This window comes from Acanthaster planci, linkage group LG05 (assembly GCF_054643075.1).
Source record: "Acanthaster planci isolate LZ-2023a linkage group LG05, COTS_SCS, whole genome shotgun sequence".
In the NCBI taxonomy this organism is placed as follows: Eukaryota; Metazoa; Echinodermata; class Asteroidea; order Valvatida; family Acanthasteridae; genus Acanthaster; species Acanthaster planci.
Window position 1 is genome coordinate 17,085,507 of NC_141781.1, and position 22,035 is coordinate 17,107,541.

Here is a 22,035-nt window from a genome sequence, read left to right on the forward strand (position 1 = left end):
CTTCCCCAAATCAAATATTGCATTTGGTTATAATAAGTAACATCCAACGTCCATGATGATATAGTCGCCAGGTTCCTCATTCGCCAATTAGGCCTACTATGGAAACCTATCAGATTTGAAAATATGTGGTGAATGAGGGACCCAGCAAGTATCGGGCAATAAATGCAAGTGTCTTATTATGCATCTTTCCCGATCAGGAAAGAGTCCATACAAACATGACAAAGACATTATTTGAAGCCCTGTGCACATACATGTAGCCATGGCACTGGTCTGGAGACAGTGTTTTCTAAGTGAATGCTTCAATGTTTTCCTGGCTAAATTTGACTTTTAGGACATGCTGAAACTTTGTGATGGCTAGTAAACTGCAAGGAAAAATTAGTGATGTCTGAATATGGAACTGTTACCCCTGATCAGTTAAGCACTTACAAATACTATAGTCCAGGAAAACATTTCTTCAGTTTTACCTTATAGGCATGCGTCATAATGCAGGCCTATGAACAATGAATACTAGAATAGAACGATTCAATCTATTATCTTACTGACTTACATGTACCTGCTCCAACTGGGAACAACGTGCCCCATCTTTCAAACACCTCTTGACTGGTTGTTTTGTTTACGCCATGAAAGGGTCTGCCTTTCCCTTTATGGAGTGGATGAGAACATTTCCTTGATGATGTCCAACTACCCCACACTCTATAGCTCTACAGTGCTCAAATTTACTAAAATCACACTGCAGCTGCACAGACGGCCACCATAGCGATGGCGATACTATGTGACAACGCCCTCTGTTGGTACCAGGTGAAACCTGAGTGGGGGGCAACCTGACGATACTCTCCTCCACCAGAGGTTTCCCCACCTATCCTATTTATGTGAAGTCTGCAAAAAGTAGATTTTTGCTAGGTTATAACAGCCTAATCAGAAATGTGAATTAAAGGAAAGCAATTGCACTCAGAACTGTTTTACTCAAAATGATGATGTTTTCACAATTTTTTTACCATAACCAAACAAAGTGGGAAGAGCTGACAAATATTTTATTTTTTATTATTCTAGATATACATGTACATGCATATCTAAACCATTTTTTAAGCAAGCTTGGTGACTGCACTAATTAAGTTATGGTCTGACACGTAACTGACTCTTTTTCTCAAAAGAGCTGATACATGTTTTTCTTATGCCACGATATGTGCATTGAATGATTGCACATCAACATTTTTTATTTCATTGTGTAGAGGAGAAAGAGCTCTTTCATTTGATATTTAAATTAATGATAAATGATGAAAATTAAGGGCACAAACGTGGCCCATACCACCATTACACTACTGGTCCAGTTGAAAGATTTAATGAGAACTTGTGGCACACGCTACCTGCTTATACAAAAACAAACCTGAGCAATGGGACAAATATATACCATATCTGTTTTTTGCATACAGAGAGGTTCTCCAACAATCAACTGGATTTTCACCATTTGAGTTGTTGTACGGATGCGTTACTCAGAAATGAGGATTGGGGTAGGCAGCTAGTTTCACTGTACAAATTTTTAATATGGTGTATCAAGGATATTAAGAAAAACGACAGTCAACAGGGATGATGACGAAAAGTAAAAGAAAATAACCAGTAAATTACATGAATTTTTTTTTTCTTACAGGTTTAAAGTTAATTGTTGTGGGGCAGCGATTCCCTTACAGTAATGTGTACCACATTACCTATTACAACAGTACCACTTTTACCACAGTATCACATATCATTACAAGTATAAAACACATCATGTACAAAATAATTATTTTACCATTGATAATTCACTTTGGTTGGAAATCTGCTGGTGTATCTGCCTGCTACATGTACTTTTTGAGTTAACCACTTCGGACTGGGGCATTTTTCAACGTTGAGGATGCTGGGCCGGCATGACTATCATTTTTTCCGGTTTCAAAATCCTTCAACAATTCATCATTCCATTTAACAGTCGTTTATAGCCGCACGGAGTAATCTTTAGGCACTACTCTAAGTTGACAAGTGACCTTCATTGACGCCCGAATATTTCAGCCAGGCCTGCAGCCTTGTAAACAGAGCCCAGATTGTGCGGTGTTATACAACTGTCTTTTGTTCACGAACCTGGCTCAGTGCACTGCTGACCTCTTTTCAATAGGGGCCAGATTAGCATGCAGCGGTGCTGTGTGGCTCATCGCTGCGGTGGTGGAGAGCTTTTGTCCCCGGTGGTAATCCGCTTGCTCTAAATACCCCAAACCCTGGTATACGGTTTCAAAATAACGCTGGATTATCACCACTTTTGAGAGTGAAAAATGCCGGTCATGCCCAGCAGCCTGGTCTTTTGTTCGGAGAACGGTCTTTTGTTACAGGGCCTTGTTTCCTTTGTCCGAGTTCGGAGACCCCGGCCACACATATAAACCATACGGCTCCGATCCCGGAGTCCCCGGCTGGTAGTGGTTAATCCGTTTTTGCAATCTCACAAAACTCAAGGAAATGGAGTTGCTTCAAGAAAACAGTTCAGAAAGTAGTACGTCTAAAATTACCCACTCTTAAAAGTCCATACAAATAATTGCATGTAACATGATCGAATGCAAAGGTACATGTACAGGTATGTATTTAAAATGCAGCTCACCAGCTGGACTGCTTTTTTATGCCTATCGTAACTTAAGCTGCAAAAAATGTGATTGATATTAGAGGCAAAAGGGCGATGTTATCTCTGGCTAAAATTGGATTGAAATCAGCAGCCTACATGTTTTTACTTTACAAGAAAACACAGAAAATGGGCAAAAGAGTGTCCCGTATGCAATAAGAACAAATGCAAGGATGCTACTATATTCTAATTCTGCAAGCAACAACCGGGGTGGAACTGTGAGAACAAAACAAGTGTTAGACCACAAGAGGGCGCTAGTCAAAATTATCTATGCATGGCCACGTACGTACAATGTACTGCGAAGGTACAATACAATACATGACGTAGTTGAAACAGAATGAAAGGAATGGAATCAATGTGACCATACGACTCAACAAAGAAAAGGAAACAGCGTCAGGTGAGAGTAGGGCGAAACTCGACCTGGTTACACTCACCCCTGATTTTAAAGAACAAGAAAACAATTGTGAAGAATAATGTAGTTACACATGCAGCTAGGCTTGTTTATGGCACACACATGGATGTTCATACAATATGTGCTTATAGGCATACTCTTTTATCAAGTAAGCATAACATAGTAAAGAAAACTTTATAGCATACGAAGTCCACCTTTAGTATGTCACTAACAAATAGACAAATAATTCTTCAAGGTGGTCATTTCCTTAACCCTTTGAACCAAAATGCCGCTAAAGTGACTTCCCCATGAAAGTGCGTCAACCCGAAAAGCCGCAAAAGTGGCTTCTGACTACGTCAGATAACCTTTGACATATCAAAGGGGTTTAAGCCAATCAGAATGCTTGTTACAGAAGAGTTTGTCAACGGAGCGCTAGGCCATAGTTTCTTCGTCTTTTTAGGAAGTTATCGACTGTATCTGAGTGGAAAAAAGCGAAAAATGGCGGCCATTGATGATGAACATTTGGATGCATCCGATTACAGTAATTCTGTAATTTTGAAAGCGAGTCGGACAGTGATTTTACCGATGATTTTGATGTTAGTATGGTGAGTGCAGTGAATGACAATAATGCACGTGCACAGTATCAATCAGTAGTGTTAGGCCAGGCGGCAACTTGGCCTTTGGCTCCGGCAGCACCTGTTACAGCACCTGTACCTGCTGCAAATGTTCATCCAATTAGTGACAGTGATGACAGTGCTACCAGTGATAGTGACACCAGTGCAGGAGCTGCTGGACATGCAGGAATGGGGCATGGATGTGGACATGGTGGACATGGATGTGGTGGAAGAGCCAGGACAAGGGGCAGAGCTATAGCTGGATATGCTAGAAGTAGAGGTCATGTACCTGTAAGAGGTTGTGGTAGGGGTAGAGGCCATAGTGCTGCAGACACCCATGCCCCGGCTGCCCAGTGCCAGTGAAGTGGAAATACTCGAGGTTTTACTCATCTCCACTTTCAGCCCTATGAACTACCTGTTCAAAAAATTTTCCTGCTACTATTGATTTAAATAGTTCCCCACTGGAATATTTCAGTTTAGTTTGGGATGATGCATTGTGGGAAGTACTGGTAACTGAAACAAACCGCAATGCGGCACGTAGAAAGGCTGCTAAGCCAAACAACTACAATGCAAAGTATTTTGTTGATGTTACCACTGCTGAGATGAAAGCTTTTTTTGGGCTGTAGGATAACCATGGAAATGCTAGTACACAAAGATCGTTACGAACATTACCGAAGGGCCCATGACAACTTGCTCACGGAAACGCCTGGATTTTCAAAGGTTATCACCCAGGACTATTTTATAGGAATATGGTCTATGCTTCACTGCGTGGATGAGGACGATCCAACACCGGATAAAATGGACAAGATCTACAAGTCAACACCTGTATTCACGTACATGTATATTCTTGACAACATCAAGGGATACTACATACCAGAGCGTGAGCTATCTCTGGATGAGGGAATGATCCCCACAAAGAACACTTTGGCAATCAAGCAGTACATAAAGGAAAAACCAATAAAATGGGTATCAAAACTTTTCTGCTTTGTGAAAGTAAGACTGGCTATATCACAAATGCAGAAATCTACATGGGTAAGAGAACTGATGGCCGAGCAGTCAATGGCCTTGGTGTCACCTGAAACCTATAGTTGTGAGATTGACAGACCTTCACAGGGATCAGAATTACTGCGTGTACACAGACAGGTTTTATATCTCAGTAAAACTGGCAGAATTCTTGCTAATGCATGGAATACAACTGTGTGGCACAGCCATGACAAATTGAGTGTCCTTTCGTAAAATTCTACAATGCAGTAAGGAACTAAAGAAAGGCGAATCAGTACTATTATTCAATGGAAAGGTAGCAGCTGTTGTATGGAAGGATAAGAAGCCAGAATATTTTGTCAAGTCAATTTATGTGGATTCTCCAGCGACAACAGTGCAGAGGTATGATGCCAAAGAACACAGAAAGATCCCAGTCAACTGTCAAAAAGCTGTGAAGTCATATAATACAAACATGGGTGGAGCAGACTTGAATTGTCAAACGACAAGGCTGCAAAAGTGTCATCGCCATTACAAACGGCCAAGAAGACTGGTTATGAAATTCTTCATGTGGACAGCCTACAACAGCTACGCCCTGATGGACTATTACAAGCCACACTACACACATCACCAGAGAGTTTACGATTTCCACTTCTTTCTTGAAAAACTCTGTCTAGAACTGGTTGGTGAGGTACGTAACAGCACACAGAAAGGTCGCTGACGTTCTGATGTTGATCTGGACAGTAGACTAATAGATTATGGTGTTCATACAATTGAAAGAGCACCGGATGCCTCAAGAAACAACAGGTGTGTGGTTTGTGGTTCTGCGAATCCAATGTTACTGACAAAGACTTGCCAAAGAAACATAAGACAGTGCATTGGTGTTCCCATTGCAAAGCATACCTGTGTGTCGGTAAACCAGGATCAAACTGTTGCAATAGCATGCCTGGCACACCCAAGTGAAGTAATGGATGAAAGGTAAGTGAACAAATCAATAAAAATGACAAAAAGATTGTGTGGTTTGTGTAATCTTGACTTTATTGAAAAAGAAATCAACATAAAAGACAAGTATTTTGAAAAAAAAATACTAAAGATTTGTATCAAAACTAAAATGTGCGAGGCAAATTTGGCCCCATTTCCATGGTTACGCCATCCAAACAGTACTTCAGTTGTATTGTTTGCATTGATTTATACCCTGTACACAGTAGAAAATCTTTATTCAATGATATAGACATATATAGACACATAGATCACACTCAACAGCACAAAGTGGGTTGAAAACAAAACGTGTTATTCTGAGACAATGTATGCAAATACATGTAAATCAGGGTAAGGTCAACGCTCCTATAAAATTCAGGGTTCAAAGGGTTGAAATATTGGAAAATGATGCAAAGAATTGGTAAGTATAGAGTCCTAAAATAGAATATGGTTCCATAACGATGTGTATGCGACGTGTACTGTATGTCCAACCCAGGATGTTCCTAGAGTGAGTTGACTTCCTTGGACTATCTTAAAACCTCTTATGGAACAAATAGAATTCATCTAGCAAACGAGTATACCAAGAACAAGAAAAATTGCAAGGTAAGATTATTCTCCAATAATGTGTTGTTTTAACAGTAGAAAATCATGACTGTAATGATGGTAATTTTCTTGTGTTTTAAAATTTGGAAGGAGAAATGATGGGATCAAATTCCAAAACTGCCAAAAGTGTGCTGTGAAACACAGATTGTATGGAAAGGCAATCACAGCAAGCCATAGAATGTACATGTATAAAGTGGTGACAAAATCATATCAGTAAAACAAATCATTCTGTGCAAACAAATTATTTACATATATTATTTAATGCTTCACTATCCACCAGTGCAGAGCGCAAAATTACACCTAACAAGTGCTTGGACAAAATGTCATAACACAATCAATTTTGTTCTGCCATTACCAGCTTTTGATCTGCCATATTAAAGGTAGAGTTGTAACGTGCAGTGTCAGGGGTTGAAATTCCCTTTTTTTCCTGGTCCTACCAGAACCGCACTCGCAGCCAAATTGAGCAATCCTTCGAGCAGGCCGTGATGATTTTTTTGTTTTTAGTTTGCGCGATGGGGCAGGCCATGTCATAAATTTGCTTGCTCGAATCGGATCAACACTTGCCGAAGATTTCTCAGAATCCACGATTATTGTTATTTAACTAAGGCCTACTGCATACAGGCAGTCTTTCACTAGCCCAAAAAATACATGATGTAGTTGTGCTGTGCAGGCGTGACTCTCAAAAATCGGGTTGGTAGGTCGGAAAAGTTTTTTTGTTTGAGGGCAATTTTGTGCTGGTTAAATGGCATCAGTGGGGGTAACAGCCGCCAAAAGTATTTCCGAAAGTGATGAATACCTGTTTCAACATCTATGTAAAAATTTCTACATACAGCAATTCACAAGAAAACATCTGTTTCTCACATGCGACAGACAAATAATTCTGTTATTAGTCTGTCCCATACTTCTTCTAATAGCTGTGAATATTGGACAGATATTTGGCTATTTCCTCCAACTTCGGATTGGTCTATCAGTATACCTTGCTAGTTCTACACAAGCTCCATTGAGTTTCAATACAGCAAAATGTTTCATCATGAGAATTACAAAAGAAAACCAATCATTAATCCATACATGATGGGGGATCATACCCTCAAGGAAGTAAAAGACCACACCTACCTTGGTGTTGAGCTATCGTCTGACATGACTTGGACCAAACACATCAACAAAACTGCAATGAAAGCTAACATAACTGTGGGCCTACTTAGGAGGAACTTGAGCTGGTGTTATAGATCAACTAAGTCAGCAGCTTACTTTGCTTTGGTTAGTCCACTTTTGGAATATCGCCATGCTATATGGGATCCATACCAGCAGCCCAACAAAGACACAATTGAAAAAATTCAGAGGCCTGCTGTGAGGTTTGTCTTCAATGACTACAGGCGCCAATCTAGTTTTACTGATCTACTTACTCAACTCCAGTGGGATAGTCTTGAATCCAGACGTGTTAGAGCTGGTCTGCAACTGATTTATAAAGAAACCCATGGTCTTATCCCAAGCAATATCACCTCATCAATGGCAACAGACTTGGGATAGAAACACGTCTGAGTACTGGCAAATTCATGTATGGCATATTTCTTCAAATAAGAACTGTTACAAAAAGTCACTATACCCCAGAACACTACCCATTTGGAGCTCATTGCCCCATCACTGAAAAACGTCAAATATTTCTTGATGAAAATTGAGTTGGATGACCTGCATATATGTAAATGCATGTATCTTAGAAATTAGTTCGCAAGATGACTCCTTGCGTAGCGCCAACTGTGCGGGACAGCCACATCAGGTGTTTGCACAGCAAGCTACACATACGATTTTGTTTTGGGTTTTTAACCCGACACCGTACCCATTGCCCCTCTGAAATTCTCCATTCTGGTGACCCCGTCTACTTTCGTTTTGAAATGTTCCCTCCTCCCCAAATCTCCAATAGGACACATTTTATAAAGTATTTTCAATGACAATTCAAACCTCCAAAAGAATGATTTGTTTGTCTATAGATGAGATAACATCGTTGAATTTACATGGAGTAATAGGGCTGGCGATGGCCACATGTATACAACGACCGTTTCAATTGGTCAATTGGTCTCCACACGGCGCTTAACAATTTTTGCTATTGGATGAAACTCCATCAAAATTTGGCGAGTATGGCGAGTTGGGTCGTCGGCCCACTGCACCGGTGCCGGCTGCGCGAAGTTAAAGCTGGCAACCCCAACTTACATGTATGAATCCGATGCTTCAGATATGTGGACGAGTGTTTCACAGAAGTGACTTGTTTCGGTGGTATTTTACTTTTACTCACGGCGGGGCGACTTGTCTTATCTGAGCAATGACCCAGAAGAGTTGGGGGACTTTTAGAAATTAATGAGTTATTGGTTATTTACCGGTACCTCATGTACAAAATGTAAGTGGTGTAAGTTTTTACGAATATTTTTACTAGTCAAGGATGAAGAAAACTTTTTCTGATCTTACATTCTCAAATGTGGCCTATGAAACTATTTTGCTAGTTAGGCTTGAACATTTTTTGCTCATTTTTTTCTGCCAAATAATATAGTTGTTTTATATATTTAAAAAAAACACTGAACCCCGCCAGGCTCCCTAAAACAGAAGCAAGCTCTTTGAATATGCCTATTTACAATGTAAATTAGAAACGACCAAAATCGGTCAACCTCCATATTTACGTAATAAATGATGGTAATAATCTTTTTGATTTTGTTAAGTTGATTTCATTAATAGTGATCCTGACACCATGTTGATTTTTGTGTCAAAATATCCTCTTTGTTGAAATAGAGAATACACACCACTGTTAGCATGGCAGATCGGCACTCATAAGAATTTGGAAAATACATTGTATACGGACTGGTTGTTTTTAATATAGGTGGGCTGTGCTTCATCAAGGCAAAAAATGCCGCACTTATGAACTCCATTGTTTCAGTCATTTTTCTGTCATGTTGAATTTCCACTGCTATACACAAAGCACGCACATTACATTCCAAACCTGCATCATGTGGGCATGTACACATGTGGAGAGCAGGAGAGAGATACTCCACGCAGGAAAAGTACAAATTTGGTACTTTCCTTCGCGAAGCGTATCCGAAATGACATCTTGTTAAGTATGAAATAGGCAGATACTCCATATACCCTGGACTTTTCTGGTGTTTGGTTTGGATTTTCAACGAGATTTGTTTCAACTAGTCCATATTTCTGTTCACAAGCTAACAAAGAAATGTATAAAGTGCAGTCTTGCAACATTGCACCAAGAACTGGACATGGTTGAAACAAAAATTGTTTGGTGCTCTCTGAGGAGGATTTTTGTGCATAAACGTTTATATTACATAAATTACAAATGGACCTTGCCCATGCGTAAGACGTATACATGTACTCTCAGCCATGCAGCAGGTTTTTTTTTTTACCAAAAGACCAGTGAAATAATAGACAACATTGATAATACAACTCTAAAATAGGAAAACGAACAGACTCACCACACAATTTGTGTTGTGAACGGTACTTACAGTGCACTAACAACTCTATTCAGTCTCTCTAGACTGGTTTCCTTCATAAAATGTGAGTTGAGCCAATGCAAATGGCAACCAACAAAAACATGACTGTCTTGTCCTCGTGCCTAGAACGCTCATCGCTTGCATGCCTGGCTAGCTGGCGCAGCTGTGGTGGCGGCCCGGCTAGGCTGAGCTGAGGCCAAGCGCAGCGTTTAGTGACTGATTTTATACTTTTGTTGCAGTATCAGCCGCCCAGGGACATTTTCAGCATGAGAATCAACATATAAACTGCGGTTTATATTCCAAAAGTTACGGTGTATTGTTGAAGCCTCTTGTGAGCAAATGAAACACAACACATTGACCCCCCCAGCAAAAAACCCTTGAAGCATAAATAGGGTTTATTCCTCACCCAAAGAGAGTGGTCCCCTTTATCGTTTTACATTTCTGAATTTGACTAATTTCACAAAACGGGAATCGGGTCATGAAAGCCACCCATGATTCCTTATAAAATTATTTACCATACAGTGTACATCATAGGAAAAAAGACCACACCGTAACACAGTAGAAGTGAAAATGTAAATATCGGTATTATTTTCAGAATTTCAGATTTCAAAGACATTAGCACTTGAACTGGCATTAGGCACTATGCAAAGTACGCAGTATATAGTATATTTAGTTTGACATACATGTAGTTTGATGTGTTTGAAGTTCTCAAAGACACGGCGTACTTAGCTTGTTAACAATAATATGGACTAGTTGAAACAAATCTCGTTGAAAATCCAATTAAACCTAACAACAGAAAAATCCAGGGTATGTCCCTATTGTTGAGACAATGTACATGTACACGTTGGCAGAATAATTAGGGATTCCGTGATCTGTCTGCTGATCTGCTCTGATCTAACAGCTCTGTTTTTAATTACAGCAACCAAACTCCAAGCGCTTAACCACGCATGCGCGTGTGACAATGTATGTATATTAATAGACACAATAAATACCTACATGCATACATACATCATATTCCTCCCCCTTTAGCTTAAGTACCCCCGGAAATACCATAGAGCATGCGTCAGTATGGAAAGTTGATTCCCTCATGAGAATTATGAATTACAAAAGAAAATTCAATGAACTACGTGATGTACTATATAGTCGGTTTCCTCACTAATAGTCCATTCAATATGTAGTAATCAGTGGAGCTCCAGACCTATTGATTTTTTTCTTAACAACAGCTATTAAGGAACTACCAGTATGCAACAAGTCAAACTATGGAACTAATAACATCAACTCTCCTTTTGGATTACAACCTGGAGAAAACACTTTCCTAAATTCTATCAAGAACTCCTTTCTGGCAAACATGAGTCACTGTGACTGCTACTCCTAATCAAAACAAGTATACATTAACTCATTTGCATTAGACTACAAGTGTCGCTCTACTTCTAATCTATGATTATACATGTACCCAGGAATTGCCAACTACTCAATTACATGTATGCTTCGTACAAATTATGGTTTGGTCATAATGTTATCAGCAAACTTCACAGGAAGTTTTCTCTGTCACTCTGACACCCTAGTGGGCTGGGCTGGTTCAGTGTGAGGTTGCACCTTTTCTGGGGTAGACAACTCTTTCGGCTTTGAGTTGTTTGGGACTACTTCCATAGTTACTGGTGGCTTTGATAATTCCAATGGTATTGGCTCTGGGAGGTTGCTTGGCCGTATCAATGCTTCTTGAACATTCTCCCCTGATTTGTCAACTGTCTCACTCAAGTGTGTTGGTTTAGCAAGACATCGTCAAGTTTGGTCAATATGGCGTCTGACCACACACCCGTCAGACAAACAAACTTCATATATTGATGAAGCCAACACTTGGACAACTTCACCATACAACCAGGTGGGTCCAGAACCACAATTCTTGACCAGAACAGTATCAGCTGGTTGTAACACTCTAACCTTGGAAACTCGTGACTATTGCATTTGAGCTTGTTACATTTTTACTCGTCTGCTGATGTTTGGCTTCAGCTGGTCTAGCTTGGTTCAAATTTGTTGTCTATAGAGCAACTCACTGGGACTTTTTCCAGTTGTCGACTGTGGGGTCACCCTGTAGCTCAACAGAAACTGCTGAAGTCGTAACTCCAAATCTGCACCTTGGATTTTCTTTACTCCAACCTTTTGTTGGTGGGAGACTTTGTTCCAAGGACGGGGAACGACAGAAGGTGTTGTATCTGGCATCATCAACACTCTCTGTAGTTTGCTTTCTTTGCTAAATCGGTGGGAACAAATACATGTACACTTTGTTCTTGATCAAGCGGTCTTCCATATATCGGACTGCATCCGCTTTACCTTCATGAAATGCATTCAGCAAGTGAGATTTCACTTCATCACTTATTACTTCACCAACCTCAAACAGATTCCTTTGAACAGCTTTGAACAGCAATCAAAGGGGTTGATCATGCTGTTTCCTGTGGCCATGATAGATTCTGCCATTTTTTCATGTCTCTTAATTCATGCACTGTCCAGTTCCTTCGGTTTGCGATCATAACCATCAACATCCAAACATGATTTCGCACTTCCTGGTTATAGCTGATCTTTCAGGTTGTGATAGTATCCGTAGCTGGATTGCTCCATGGTTCAAGGTGAAGCCAGTGATACCTCCTCTTGTTTTGCCATCTCTATCTGTCATATATGTCTGTTTGATGGCTTGTACACATGCAATGGAAGCAAATGGATATCGCCCTTGTCGCTGCACGGTCCATCCACCTCGTTCACTAAACTCTTCGTAACACCTCAGGTGTGTTGATGGCAAACTGATCATTTCCAACCAGTATGCAGGAAGATATCTCGAATAGTTGGTGCGGTCATAGGCGAAAAACCATGACAGCATGAAACAAATGACTCCAACGTGCAGACGCCAGTTTGACTCACGGGTTGCTCTAATGAAAGCAAGAAGTAGCTGCACCATGTCAATGTAGGAACTCCACAGGGCAAACGTTGGGCTTTCTTCCTTGCTCCTTTGTATGAAGTCATTGTAGCAATACAGGAGATTGGCAAATTCTTCAGACTGCGCAAGTAGTTCCTCTGTGTCTGAACTCTTGTGTAATACACAGGAATACTTCTCGACTGCTTCATCAGTAAAAGTGTCCCAGAAAACCGTGAACCTCAATCTCTCCAGTGCCTCGAACAGAAGCTTGTGAGCATGTACACTTCTGTTGTAATAATGCCCACTTAGTACACCAATGATGGAACTTGCAGCCACCACTCCAGATTCAATTAGTATGTCTCAGAGACCTGCATCTCCAAAACGCCTTCCTATCACTCCCAAATAGGACATGCAAGTGTGCAACTACCCAAGCCTAACAACTGTCCGCTGCATCAAAACATCTCTTGCCCATCTGATCTGTTGAACCTTGGCATATATTGCTTGGTCGAAGACGGTGACAATATGCTGTAATTTCAGTTTATCTGCAATGGACACACTCCTTTCTATGATAACATTTGTCGTCATCTTGGTGAAGCCTGTATTAGCGGTAAGTAGTGGATTGCAGACTTACGTAGCGTCATTTCCCCTTGGAGACTGATGTTGAAACCCATCCAGCCAGGTACTTCTGACTTTTCATCCATATGCTTCGCCAGTAGAAATGCAAAGTCCATTGGCTGTGCAGGAGTCACTGATGACACATGCAGGGAACTGTCTATCAAGGAACTACTGCTAGCAAATTTTGGACATTGTCTGCCAACACTGGTGAAAGTCTCCAACAATGTGATGCTTGGTGTCAGAGAACGAATGCCTTTTTGGATTTTAGGCCTCTCATATTGTGATGTTGGTTCTGCAATGCAGCTCTGTACCATGTTTTCATTGGTGTGGTGAGTGGTGCCATGACCTCACCGAAGTCAATATTGTCCCAAACATGTATCGTTAGGGTATCCTCTACGAATCCTCTGGGGACTACATGTGATGTTGCTAGTTGCAGCTGGGCAAGACTTGTCTCCAAGCCAATGATTGTGTCCCATGATGAACAATGCCCAAAGTTACTGAGCAACCTAACCAGTTGCGATGAACCAGTCAGATGACGCAGTGTCATCATACCCAGGCAAAGTGACTTTGGCGTCTGCTTTCTCCCATTTGAAGCTAGATAAATGATGTCTTGAGATATGGACATGATTTTAATGCGGTCTACAAATTTCACATCAGTGTAAGATGTCATGCTTGGCTCTCCAGTTGACCCAACACATCAGGCTATGAAATTGTACAGCTCCTAGGGAACTAATGCCTTTGCCGACTCAAAAGTGAGGTCATCAGATGGACAAGTCGTGGAATTTAATTCAAACGTGTGACATTGCAGATGTCTGAGTAGTTGAGATATGAATTTATGTAAAATAAAATGTTGATCTCACCTCCATTATAAACAACTCTTATCACATCCTGCCTTGTAAGAGTGTATGATGAGGATGGAACATCTGTAACATCAGAAGTGTCGGTTAATGAATGATCCTCTGAAGTGTCCAGGGATTCGGCAACGCTTCCCGCCGACAATGACGAGGAGTAAACAATTTCTCATTTGTTTCTCTAGAAAGGTTTGTGGAAGCAGAGCTCGGGATAATCTCTCTTTAGCCGATACTTCAATTTGTCGGTTCTCTATGACAAGAAATGGTTACAATTATAGGGGTGATTATTGGATGACAAACTGCAGCACAAAATAAAAGGAAATAAGCACAAAGTTAATTTTATAAGATGCACATAATCATGCAGACGATGCTTTTACACATGTACATCCCATTTTTCCTTCCATTGTTGATTTATAATATTGTAAATTTGAAACAGGGCACAACAGACTGCCTGTGCAACCACTTCCCATTCCAAATACAGTATCAACAGTTCCTGATTCGAGCATTTTAGAAGGAGTTTATTTTGTAAAGCACAATTAAGGCAATTTAAATAAATGTCAACTTATCATACCGGTAAGATTGAAGGTCAGTTCCTTCCTGCTTCTTGATTATTTTCATGAACAGTTGAGTAATCTTAGACATATTCAGGATTTCCTGGCAATCGATCAGTCGCTACTGAACAACTGAGTCACACAACATGATGTAGGTCTCTTGGTGCTCCATCACGAGCTCACTCCTTTAATATAATCAAACAGTAAATGACGAGTTTTATACGGGTCACTTCGTTCAAACAAAATTTCCCATCACTGCCTTTGAACCCATTTTTAGAAAATGGGAGAAAAAAAGGAGTGGATTGGCCACACTGTAGCAATTATTTTTGTGCAATTCAGTGAGTCAGAATGGTGATGAGATACATGAATACTTTGCATGTACAATTTTCTGTACGAAAGATACTATGAGTACATCACATTTTGCAAGTACATGTACTTCAATATGCTAAGTTCAAAATGTTTGGATAGAATGGACAGAAGTCAACAGTTAAAACAAGCCCTACAACTGTGTAAAAATGGAAATGAGGACAGCACAGCACAGCAGGAGTAGGTACAAGTGCCAGTTTTTCAATCGTCACAAATGTTAGTTTTATTCCAGGCATTTGCAAAAGTTTAATTTGGTTTGTACGCTGTATGTCTGTCGCAAGGCCTGTATTACATCGTCTCATTACAAGATCGTATGAAGTGTTGAAGTCTATATCACAGACACGCTATTGAAAAATGATACTGGGCACTGAAAAACATGAGGCCAGGATTTTTCACCAAATAAAGGTCATCTTCTGAAACTAATGCGAAATGTAAAAAGAGTTCTTGGTAAAATATTATTCACAGCTTTAAGCCTGGGACCCGTGCACAACTAGTCGCCAACTTGACAGCTTACCCTTCAGGATCCTTGCTTTTCAGAAATCGAGAGTATGCTTTGTAGCAAGAGGTGATATCGCACCTCCAGGGTAACACAATCTTTGTCCCGAATGTGAATCAGAATGTTCTCATCCTTTTCCTCTCTGCTGCTTCACGAAGCATTCCTGAAAAGTAATTTCAATGAAATACCATTTAAACCATCTTGTGCTCTTAATTCTATACCATTTCAGGGGGGTTAAATGATATTTGTTGCCAGACTGTTAGCCCTGGTCAAGCTAAAATCACACTTCCTATGAAATGTATTCACCTTTTCACAAGTGTTTTCACCACTGCGACAGTGAAACATAAAGGGAACCTATGAAAATAACAGAAGGTTCTATTTAACATTTGTGAATGAAAGTAGAAAACATATAAATTCATTTTAACATGAAAAAAGGTTCCACCTGAAATGTAGGTAATTTGTTTGGAAAAGGTTTAGAAAAGGTTGGTTTTTTTAAATTTTTTTAGGAACAGACAGATCAAGGTGAAAAAAGATAATGACTACCAACAATTTTAACTTTATTAACTTAACTAACTAAGTAACTAACTAAATAAGTTTTATTTAACTTAACTAACTTTACTGCAAATAGTGCATTTCACAGGCAACACACCCGAATGTGAAGTTGAAGATCTTCCGGAAGAAAAACTTGATCTCGCCCGAAGCTTCTTCGGGGAAGAAACCGAAGCTTCAAAGGGAGCATCTTCCTGCAGCTTGCGCTTCCGAGCAGCATTCAGGTGTTTACTGTCCGTAAATCTCCGGTAGCATGCATCATGAAAGCCTCTTGGGGACATGAATCAGGGCACTGTTTATTTGGGATCTCATTTTCTTAAATAGGAAATTGTGACTCAAATTTCTCTAGCTCCTCTAGTCTGGCTAATTTCCAGTTTCAAACATTTTAAACTATTTCATTGAAATACGGCACGAATAAGAACCACCATTTTATTTTATGGAAATGTGAACTTTTTAGCTTTTCCATTCAAGACTGACACTCGTCTTTGTGTAGGCCTGAAAAAAAAATCAGTTTGCTCTCCATAATTACAGTCTCACACGTGCACACAACATCAAAACATCTCAAAATGTCTCTGCTTTCAATCAGTATTTCTTTGCTTTGAAGAGTCCATTGGAATCAAAACTCATATAAAATGTTTCTCATGACATCCTCTCCAAAATCAATTCAACAGAACACTGACAAAAATAGTTAAAAAATTTACGAGCCTCCCTACTGATGTCGGGTTGTATTACATCATTCGCGAACAATTTTTAATGCGGCGAAGTTCGCACATTCAGTTTCCCCGACAACAAAATAGTTCACTCTTTCCACCAGAATTATTAAAAAACTGCAGGCTAACATGTGGAGAACTTCAGCATTTGTCATCTCTGGTAAATTATGTACTCGATTTTATTCAGAAAATCTATTCCTGCAGTTGCTGGAATGAAACGAACAAATTTAGGGGTTCAACTGATGATAAATGATAGTGTTAGACAAGCTCAGGCAAGCAGGTTTGACAGCAAAACCAAGTACACGTAACTGTAAATTCAGGAACCATAAGGTTTCATATCTTGGATACCTTATTGAAAATGGCAAAGTGAAGCCACACTCAGAGAAAGAAAAGGCAGTGGTTGAGTACCCAAGGCCAATAACAAAGACATATACATGTATGCTCACTCTTAGGACTTGCAGGGTATTACCACGTTTTCATGAAGTTGTCTAATATTTGGGGCATTATGATGTAGTGTCTACACCTTCACACGCTGCACACAATCGCCCGCTTGGTACCGTCAAGTGAACACAGCTTGGGTTCCTGAATTGCACCCTTACCATTATATCTAAAGTCAAAGAACCACCAATCGTGACCCGACTACTGCACATGCATGCCGCGTGGAAATGTATGAAAGGTTTCCGGAAAGTGAAAAAATGACAATTTGTCATTTGGATGGTCCTAGAAGCCAAACACTGGAAACAAGCAGAGTTTTTTGTAAGTCCAGATCCAAAGAAACACCCAGAGATTTGTAAGAAATGGCTTCACAACATGAGGAAAGTTAAATTCAACTTTAAATTGTTGGTGCCAAGTAAGGTGTTCGTAGTCTGTGAAGACCACTTTGAGCGGGACTCCTTCAAAGAAAATCGGCAGGCGGAACTCCTGAGTTACAAATCTTAAGTGAAGAAACTGAAACCTGCCAACAGTTTTTCTTTGAGAAAAAAATTAAGCGCCGTTGAGAAGGACTTTTTCAAAGGCCTTTCAAACATTTAATTTTGTTATGACACAGTGCGTACGTGAAAAAGTGAGCGTGCACTGTGAGTGATCAGCGGAATGCACATGCTGAATGTTTAGGCTGGTACCACTCCATGCTACAACAATGCATAATGCCATAGCAAGCGTCTGGGTACATGACCGCTATATTACATTGTGTATTCTGCAAGTGTTGCGTGACATAAAAAATCCTGCATGTGGTGCGAATTTGAACAATATGGCTGCGCTCATGAGTGTTTTTTGGGTTTTTTTTTCGTTTTTACAGGAACAGAGGAAATAAACAAATTTCACAGCTCGAAAATGGCTAATGAAAATTTGATGAAGTACAATGTATATATGTAAGATGACTGAATTACTAAAGAATTCCATCAGATGTCTCTTTTCCATCACCATGATCACAAAAGCTCACTGTCAATCAGTGTTGGGCCTTGAACAATAAGCAAAACTAATTTGAAGACGGAAACATATACAGTACATGCTATGGTACATGTAGTACTTGCAGATTTGTGAGTGTGCTTCACACTCTGGTAGTACATTGGTAGGGACATGTAGGCCTAACGTAATAAGAATAGAAGTTAAATTCCAGGGTTGTCTGATTTAAATCACCTTGATTTATATCAACAATTTACATGTAAATTGCAATTTAAATCAAATGATTTAAAAAAAAATCACTGATTTAAATCAATACATGTATATTCAATTTTTGGGGTAAAAAGGCAAAAATGTTTCAATGTTTGAATTTTTTTGGAAATTTGGAAATGTTCGAAGGTTTTGCATATTTTAAACTCATTTTAAATCTGGGATTTTTTAAGTTCAGTTCTGTCTCTAGTTTCAATTTAAATCAGGTGTTTGGATTCAGTTAGTGTGTTTGATGCAAAGGATTTACAATCATGGTTTAATTTTACTTCTTTTAAATTTACCCACTTCAGAGTTTAACCATAGAGGAAGGACACAGGAGTTATAACTCTGGCACTTCAAAGTGCTAGATGAGCAATGCCGCCAGTCAGACAAACAACAGTAAACATTCCAACAATACCTGATTACTGCCTGCAGCTTAGCCATTCAAGTGGGACAAGTAATATCCTAGCTATATTTTGTGTGTTTTGTTTGCAATTAACTTCAACTTATTGCCGTGACCAGGAAATAAAGAGCGAAAATCTCTAACATTAGATCTACTTTTACCATCGTGAAAAACTTTTTACTTTGATACGCTGTTCCATTATCCATGCAATGTCTATAATTTTATTTTATCACTCCAAAACATCACTTTTCGTAGTCTATAATATGAATTTGGCTAAGACTGGCCAAAAACATGTTGAACACCACTTGACAGATAAGTTTATAACAAACAAAATGCACTATTTCATCACAAGGAGTGCTCATGAGATACTTTTTTGTATACATGCCGTAATAAAAGTGCTTCAAATAAACCACGACATCTTTTAAACAACTTGGCTAATCATTCCCAAAACTCCAGAAGAAAGCATTCGATAAGGGCAATGACTGCACATAAACACTAAGGGCACACAGCCTAATACAAGCAACTGAGAAAACATTAAAGTTGATATTGTTTTCAGATCATACCAAGCACCGTCAATGGCATGAATATTCAACTTCCGAACTGCAGTGCACAACGTTTTAAGGATGCAGATTACCGGTGAAAAATTGAAGTGATGATCATAGGGTGCAAAGGGGGTTTATGGTTGTGAAACAGGTGATGTGTAGCAAGCATTCACTGTGCTCTGGCTATGGACATACCAGACATACATGTACCAGAAACCAGTAATTGGTCAGAAGTTATAGCCAAGGCAGTTTGAACTCCTTCTACAGTGTATGTCCCTTCTCCATGGTTTAACATGGTAAAGTATCAGTGTACTGTACAGTACATCAACCTTTTACATCTCTTAAAGTACAATGTACATGTATACTGTATAAATGTAGTTTATAGAGATTAGAAATGTTGGTCATTATAGTGCAACTAAAACCACTAAATTCATGTCCTAAAGTGATTTTTAATCAAGCATAAATCATTGCTAAGTGGAGCTGAATCACAAACAAATGAGACTGCTTTTTGCACATACATGAAGTGCAAGGTAAAATACCAGCATTTTGTACAGGTTTACACATACATGTTTAACATGCAAAATAAATGCATGTACCTGTTGTTTCTCGCTCATTACTCATTTGATGCATACATGTACTGTATGTGTAAGTACCCTATTAACAAGTTCTTGTGAACTCTACGTTTGTCAAACATAAGCGTTTGGTTTAAAAGCTGATATGCACTTTATCTTTGGGATATGTGTACATGTACATGTATGTACTGTACTTGTCTCTGAAGGAAGTGTTGTCTATGCAGGTACAAGTACCAGTAGGTGTTATACTGGTACTTCACGCATTTCACCAAGGCAAAGGTACCTGTATGGTGGTTTGTGAATCTAATCAAATTACTTGATTTCTTAATTTCAATCCATTTTTTGTCACAAAACAAATAAGTACAACAAAACTATTACACATGCAGCTAATTTGCTTGCTTTGAATAGACATTTGAGCTAACTTGTCTCAAATTTTCATAAAAAGTTTGATTTTAATCAAACACATCTGATTTAAATTTTAAAAAATCACAACCCTGGTCGTAATGCTATGGGGATTTGGAATAGAATTTTTGTGGTGAAATGGTTCACAGGTATAAGAAAGCTACATGTATTTAATCAAATCTTTCCCTTCGGCAAACCTAATTAACTTATACCTCTTAAAAAGTGAGATAACAAAGTTTCAGAGCATGAGACGGGGTATTTTTGAAAAAAATGTGAGATTTTTGCTCACCAATTTCTTATTTCTACCAGTTGACAGTCACTCCCGTTCATGCTGTTCCATTCATGTTTATCAGACTGTGCATGCGTCCAACCCACCGATGACCGCACTTGCTCCTCATATTGGTTGGGCCATTTTGGTGGCGGAGGATGATATCTCATGTTGTTTTCATTGTGGGACCGTCCTGGCTGATGCTGGACCTGGAAACACCCATCGGTCAGGACGTGCAACATGTGCTGTGCTGTATAGTGGTGCCAGATTGCAAGACTTAAAAGTCCCCCTGCCACCGAAAACAGTCGAACCAAGACACATAGCAAGCGCGGTCATTGGTGGGCTCGACGCACGCGCAGTCTGATAAACACAAACAGTAAGAACGGAATGACAGTCGAAGGGTGGAAGCAAGAAATAGGTGAGCAAAAATCTCACTTTTGTTCAAAAATGCCCAGTCTCATGCTCTGAAACGTGGTTAGGGACATTCATGAATGAGTGAGGGCGCTGTTCATTTGGAAACTAATGTTCTTAAATCTGTCTTTCATGTCTTTTTCCATACACTCTACTCTAGCACCTCTATTTCATTTCCATTTTCAATTTTTTTGAAATTTTAAGTGAAGCCAACATACAAATTATTGAAATAAGGCACAAATAAGAGCAAAGATTTTATGAAAATATGGATTTTAAGCTTTTCAGTCAAAATCAACATACACTTTACATTTTTGCATTAAAAAAAAATAGAGTTTGCTCTGCACTACTCATGTACATTTGTAGGGCCTACAAAAAATGTCTCAAAACATTTCAAAATACCCCTACTTTAAATCTGTATTTCTTTGCTTTACAGGCACCAATGAATGTCAAATGTACATGTATGCATATCAAAATGTTTCTTAATCTTATGATCCTCTCCAAGATCATGTCAAAAAGAACTTCGAAAAATTTATGAGCCTCCCTAACTTTGTTATCCCACGTTTTAAGAGGTAGGCCTATACATGTACATGTAGATTAATAAGGTTTGCCGACAGGACCAGGCCTAATTTGATTTAAAAGCCTTCCTACACCTGTGAATCATTTCACCACAAATATTCGATTTAAAAACCTCATAGCGTTACGACACCAATAAACCGTGTTGGCTCGAAGTCACACAGACTATGTCCATGACGGAGTGACTGACGAAGTCTGATTTCTAAGTAGGCCCTAGTGGCTGGTGCAGTGGCGGTGCGGGTACTACTGGTAGCCTAGGCCTAAAGTGACTAAAGACCGGCAAGCTCTGCTTCATATTTGTATCTAACCTTTAGGTGGTGTCCAGCTAGTGTGGTTTTTGGATTTCTGAAGCATTAGATATTGTATTTCTTGTTTAAACTGTCGAAAAACAAGCAACCCACCGGCTTTCACTATGTCAACGGACGCCATCATGAAAATGCGCCCTCCACAGGTAGGCTTGGTATTAGCCCCAGACTAGGGGCCA

The 22,035-nt window shown here is 39.5% G+C and overlaps 1 protein-coding gene across 2 annotated transcripts in view; it reads right to left on the reverse strand.

Annotated features, from left to right (window-relative positions):
- The window catches only part of LOC110987942 (bis(5'-nucleosyl)-tetraphosphatase [asymmetrical]-like), a 53,735-nt gene extending 31,700 nt beyond the window's left edge, over positions 1 to 22,035 (reverse strand). The window contains exon 1 of one of the 2 annotated variants that reach the window (XM_087136543.1): positions 21,953 to 22,035. In XM_087136543.1, coding sequence (XP_086992669.1) covers positions 21,953 to 21,983 — 31 coding nt within the window. In that variant the 5' untranslated portion in view covers positions 21,984 to 22,035. Of the gene's footprint in view, positions 1 to 21,859 lie in introns of both variants that reach the window. The other variant, XM_087136542.1, reaches the window with a different exon arrangement.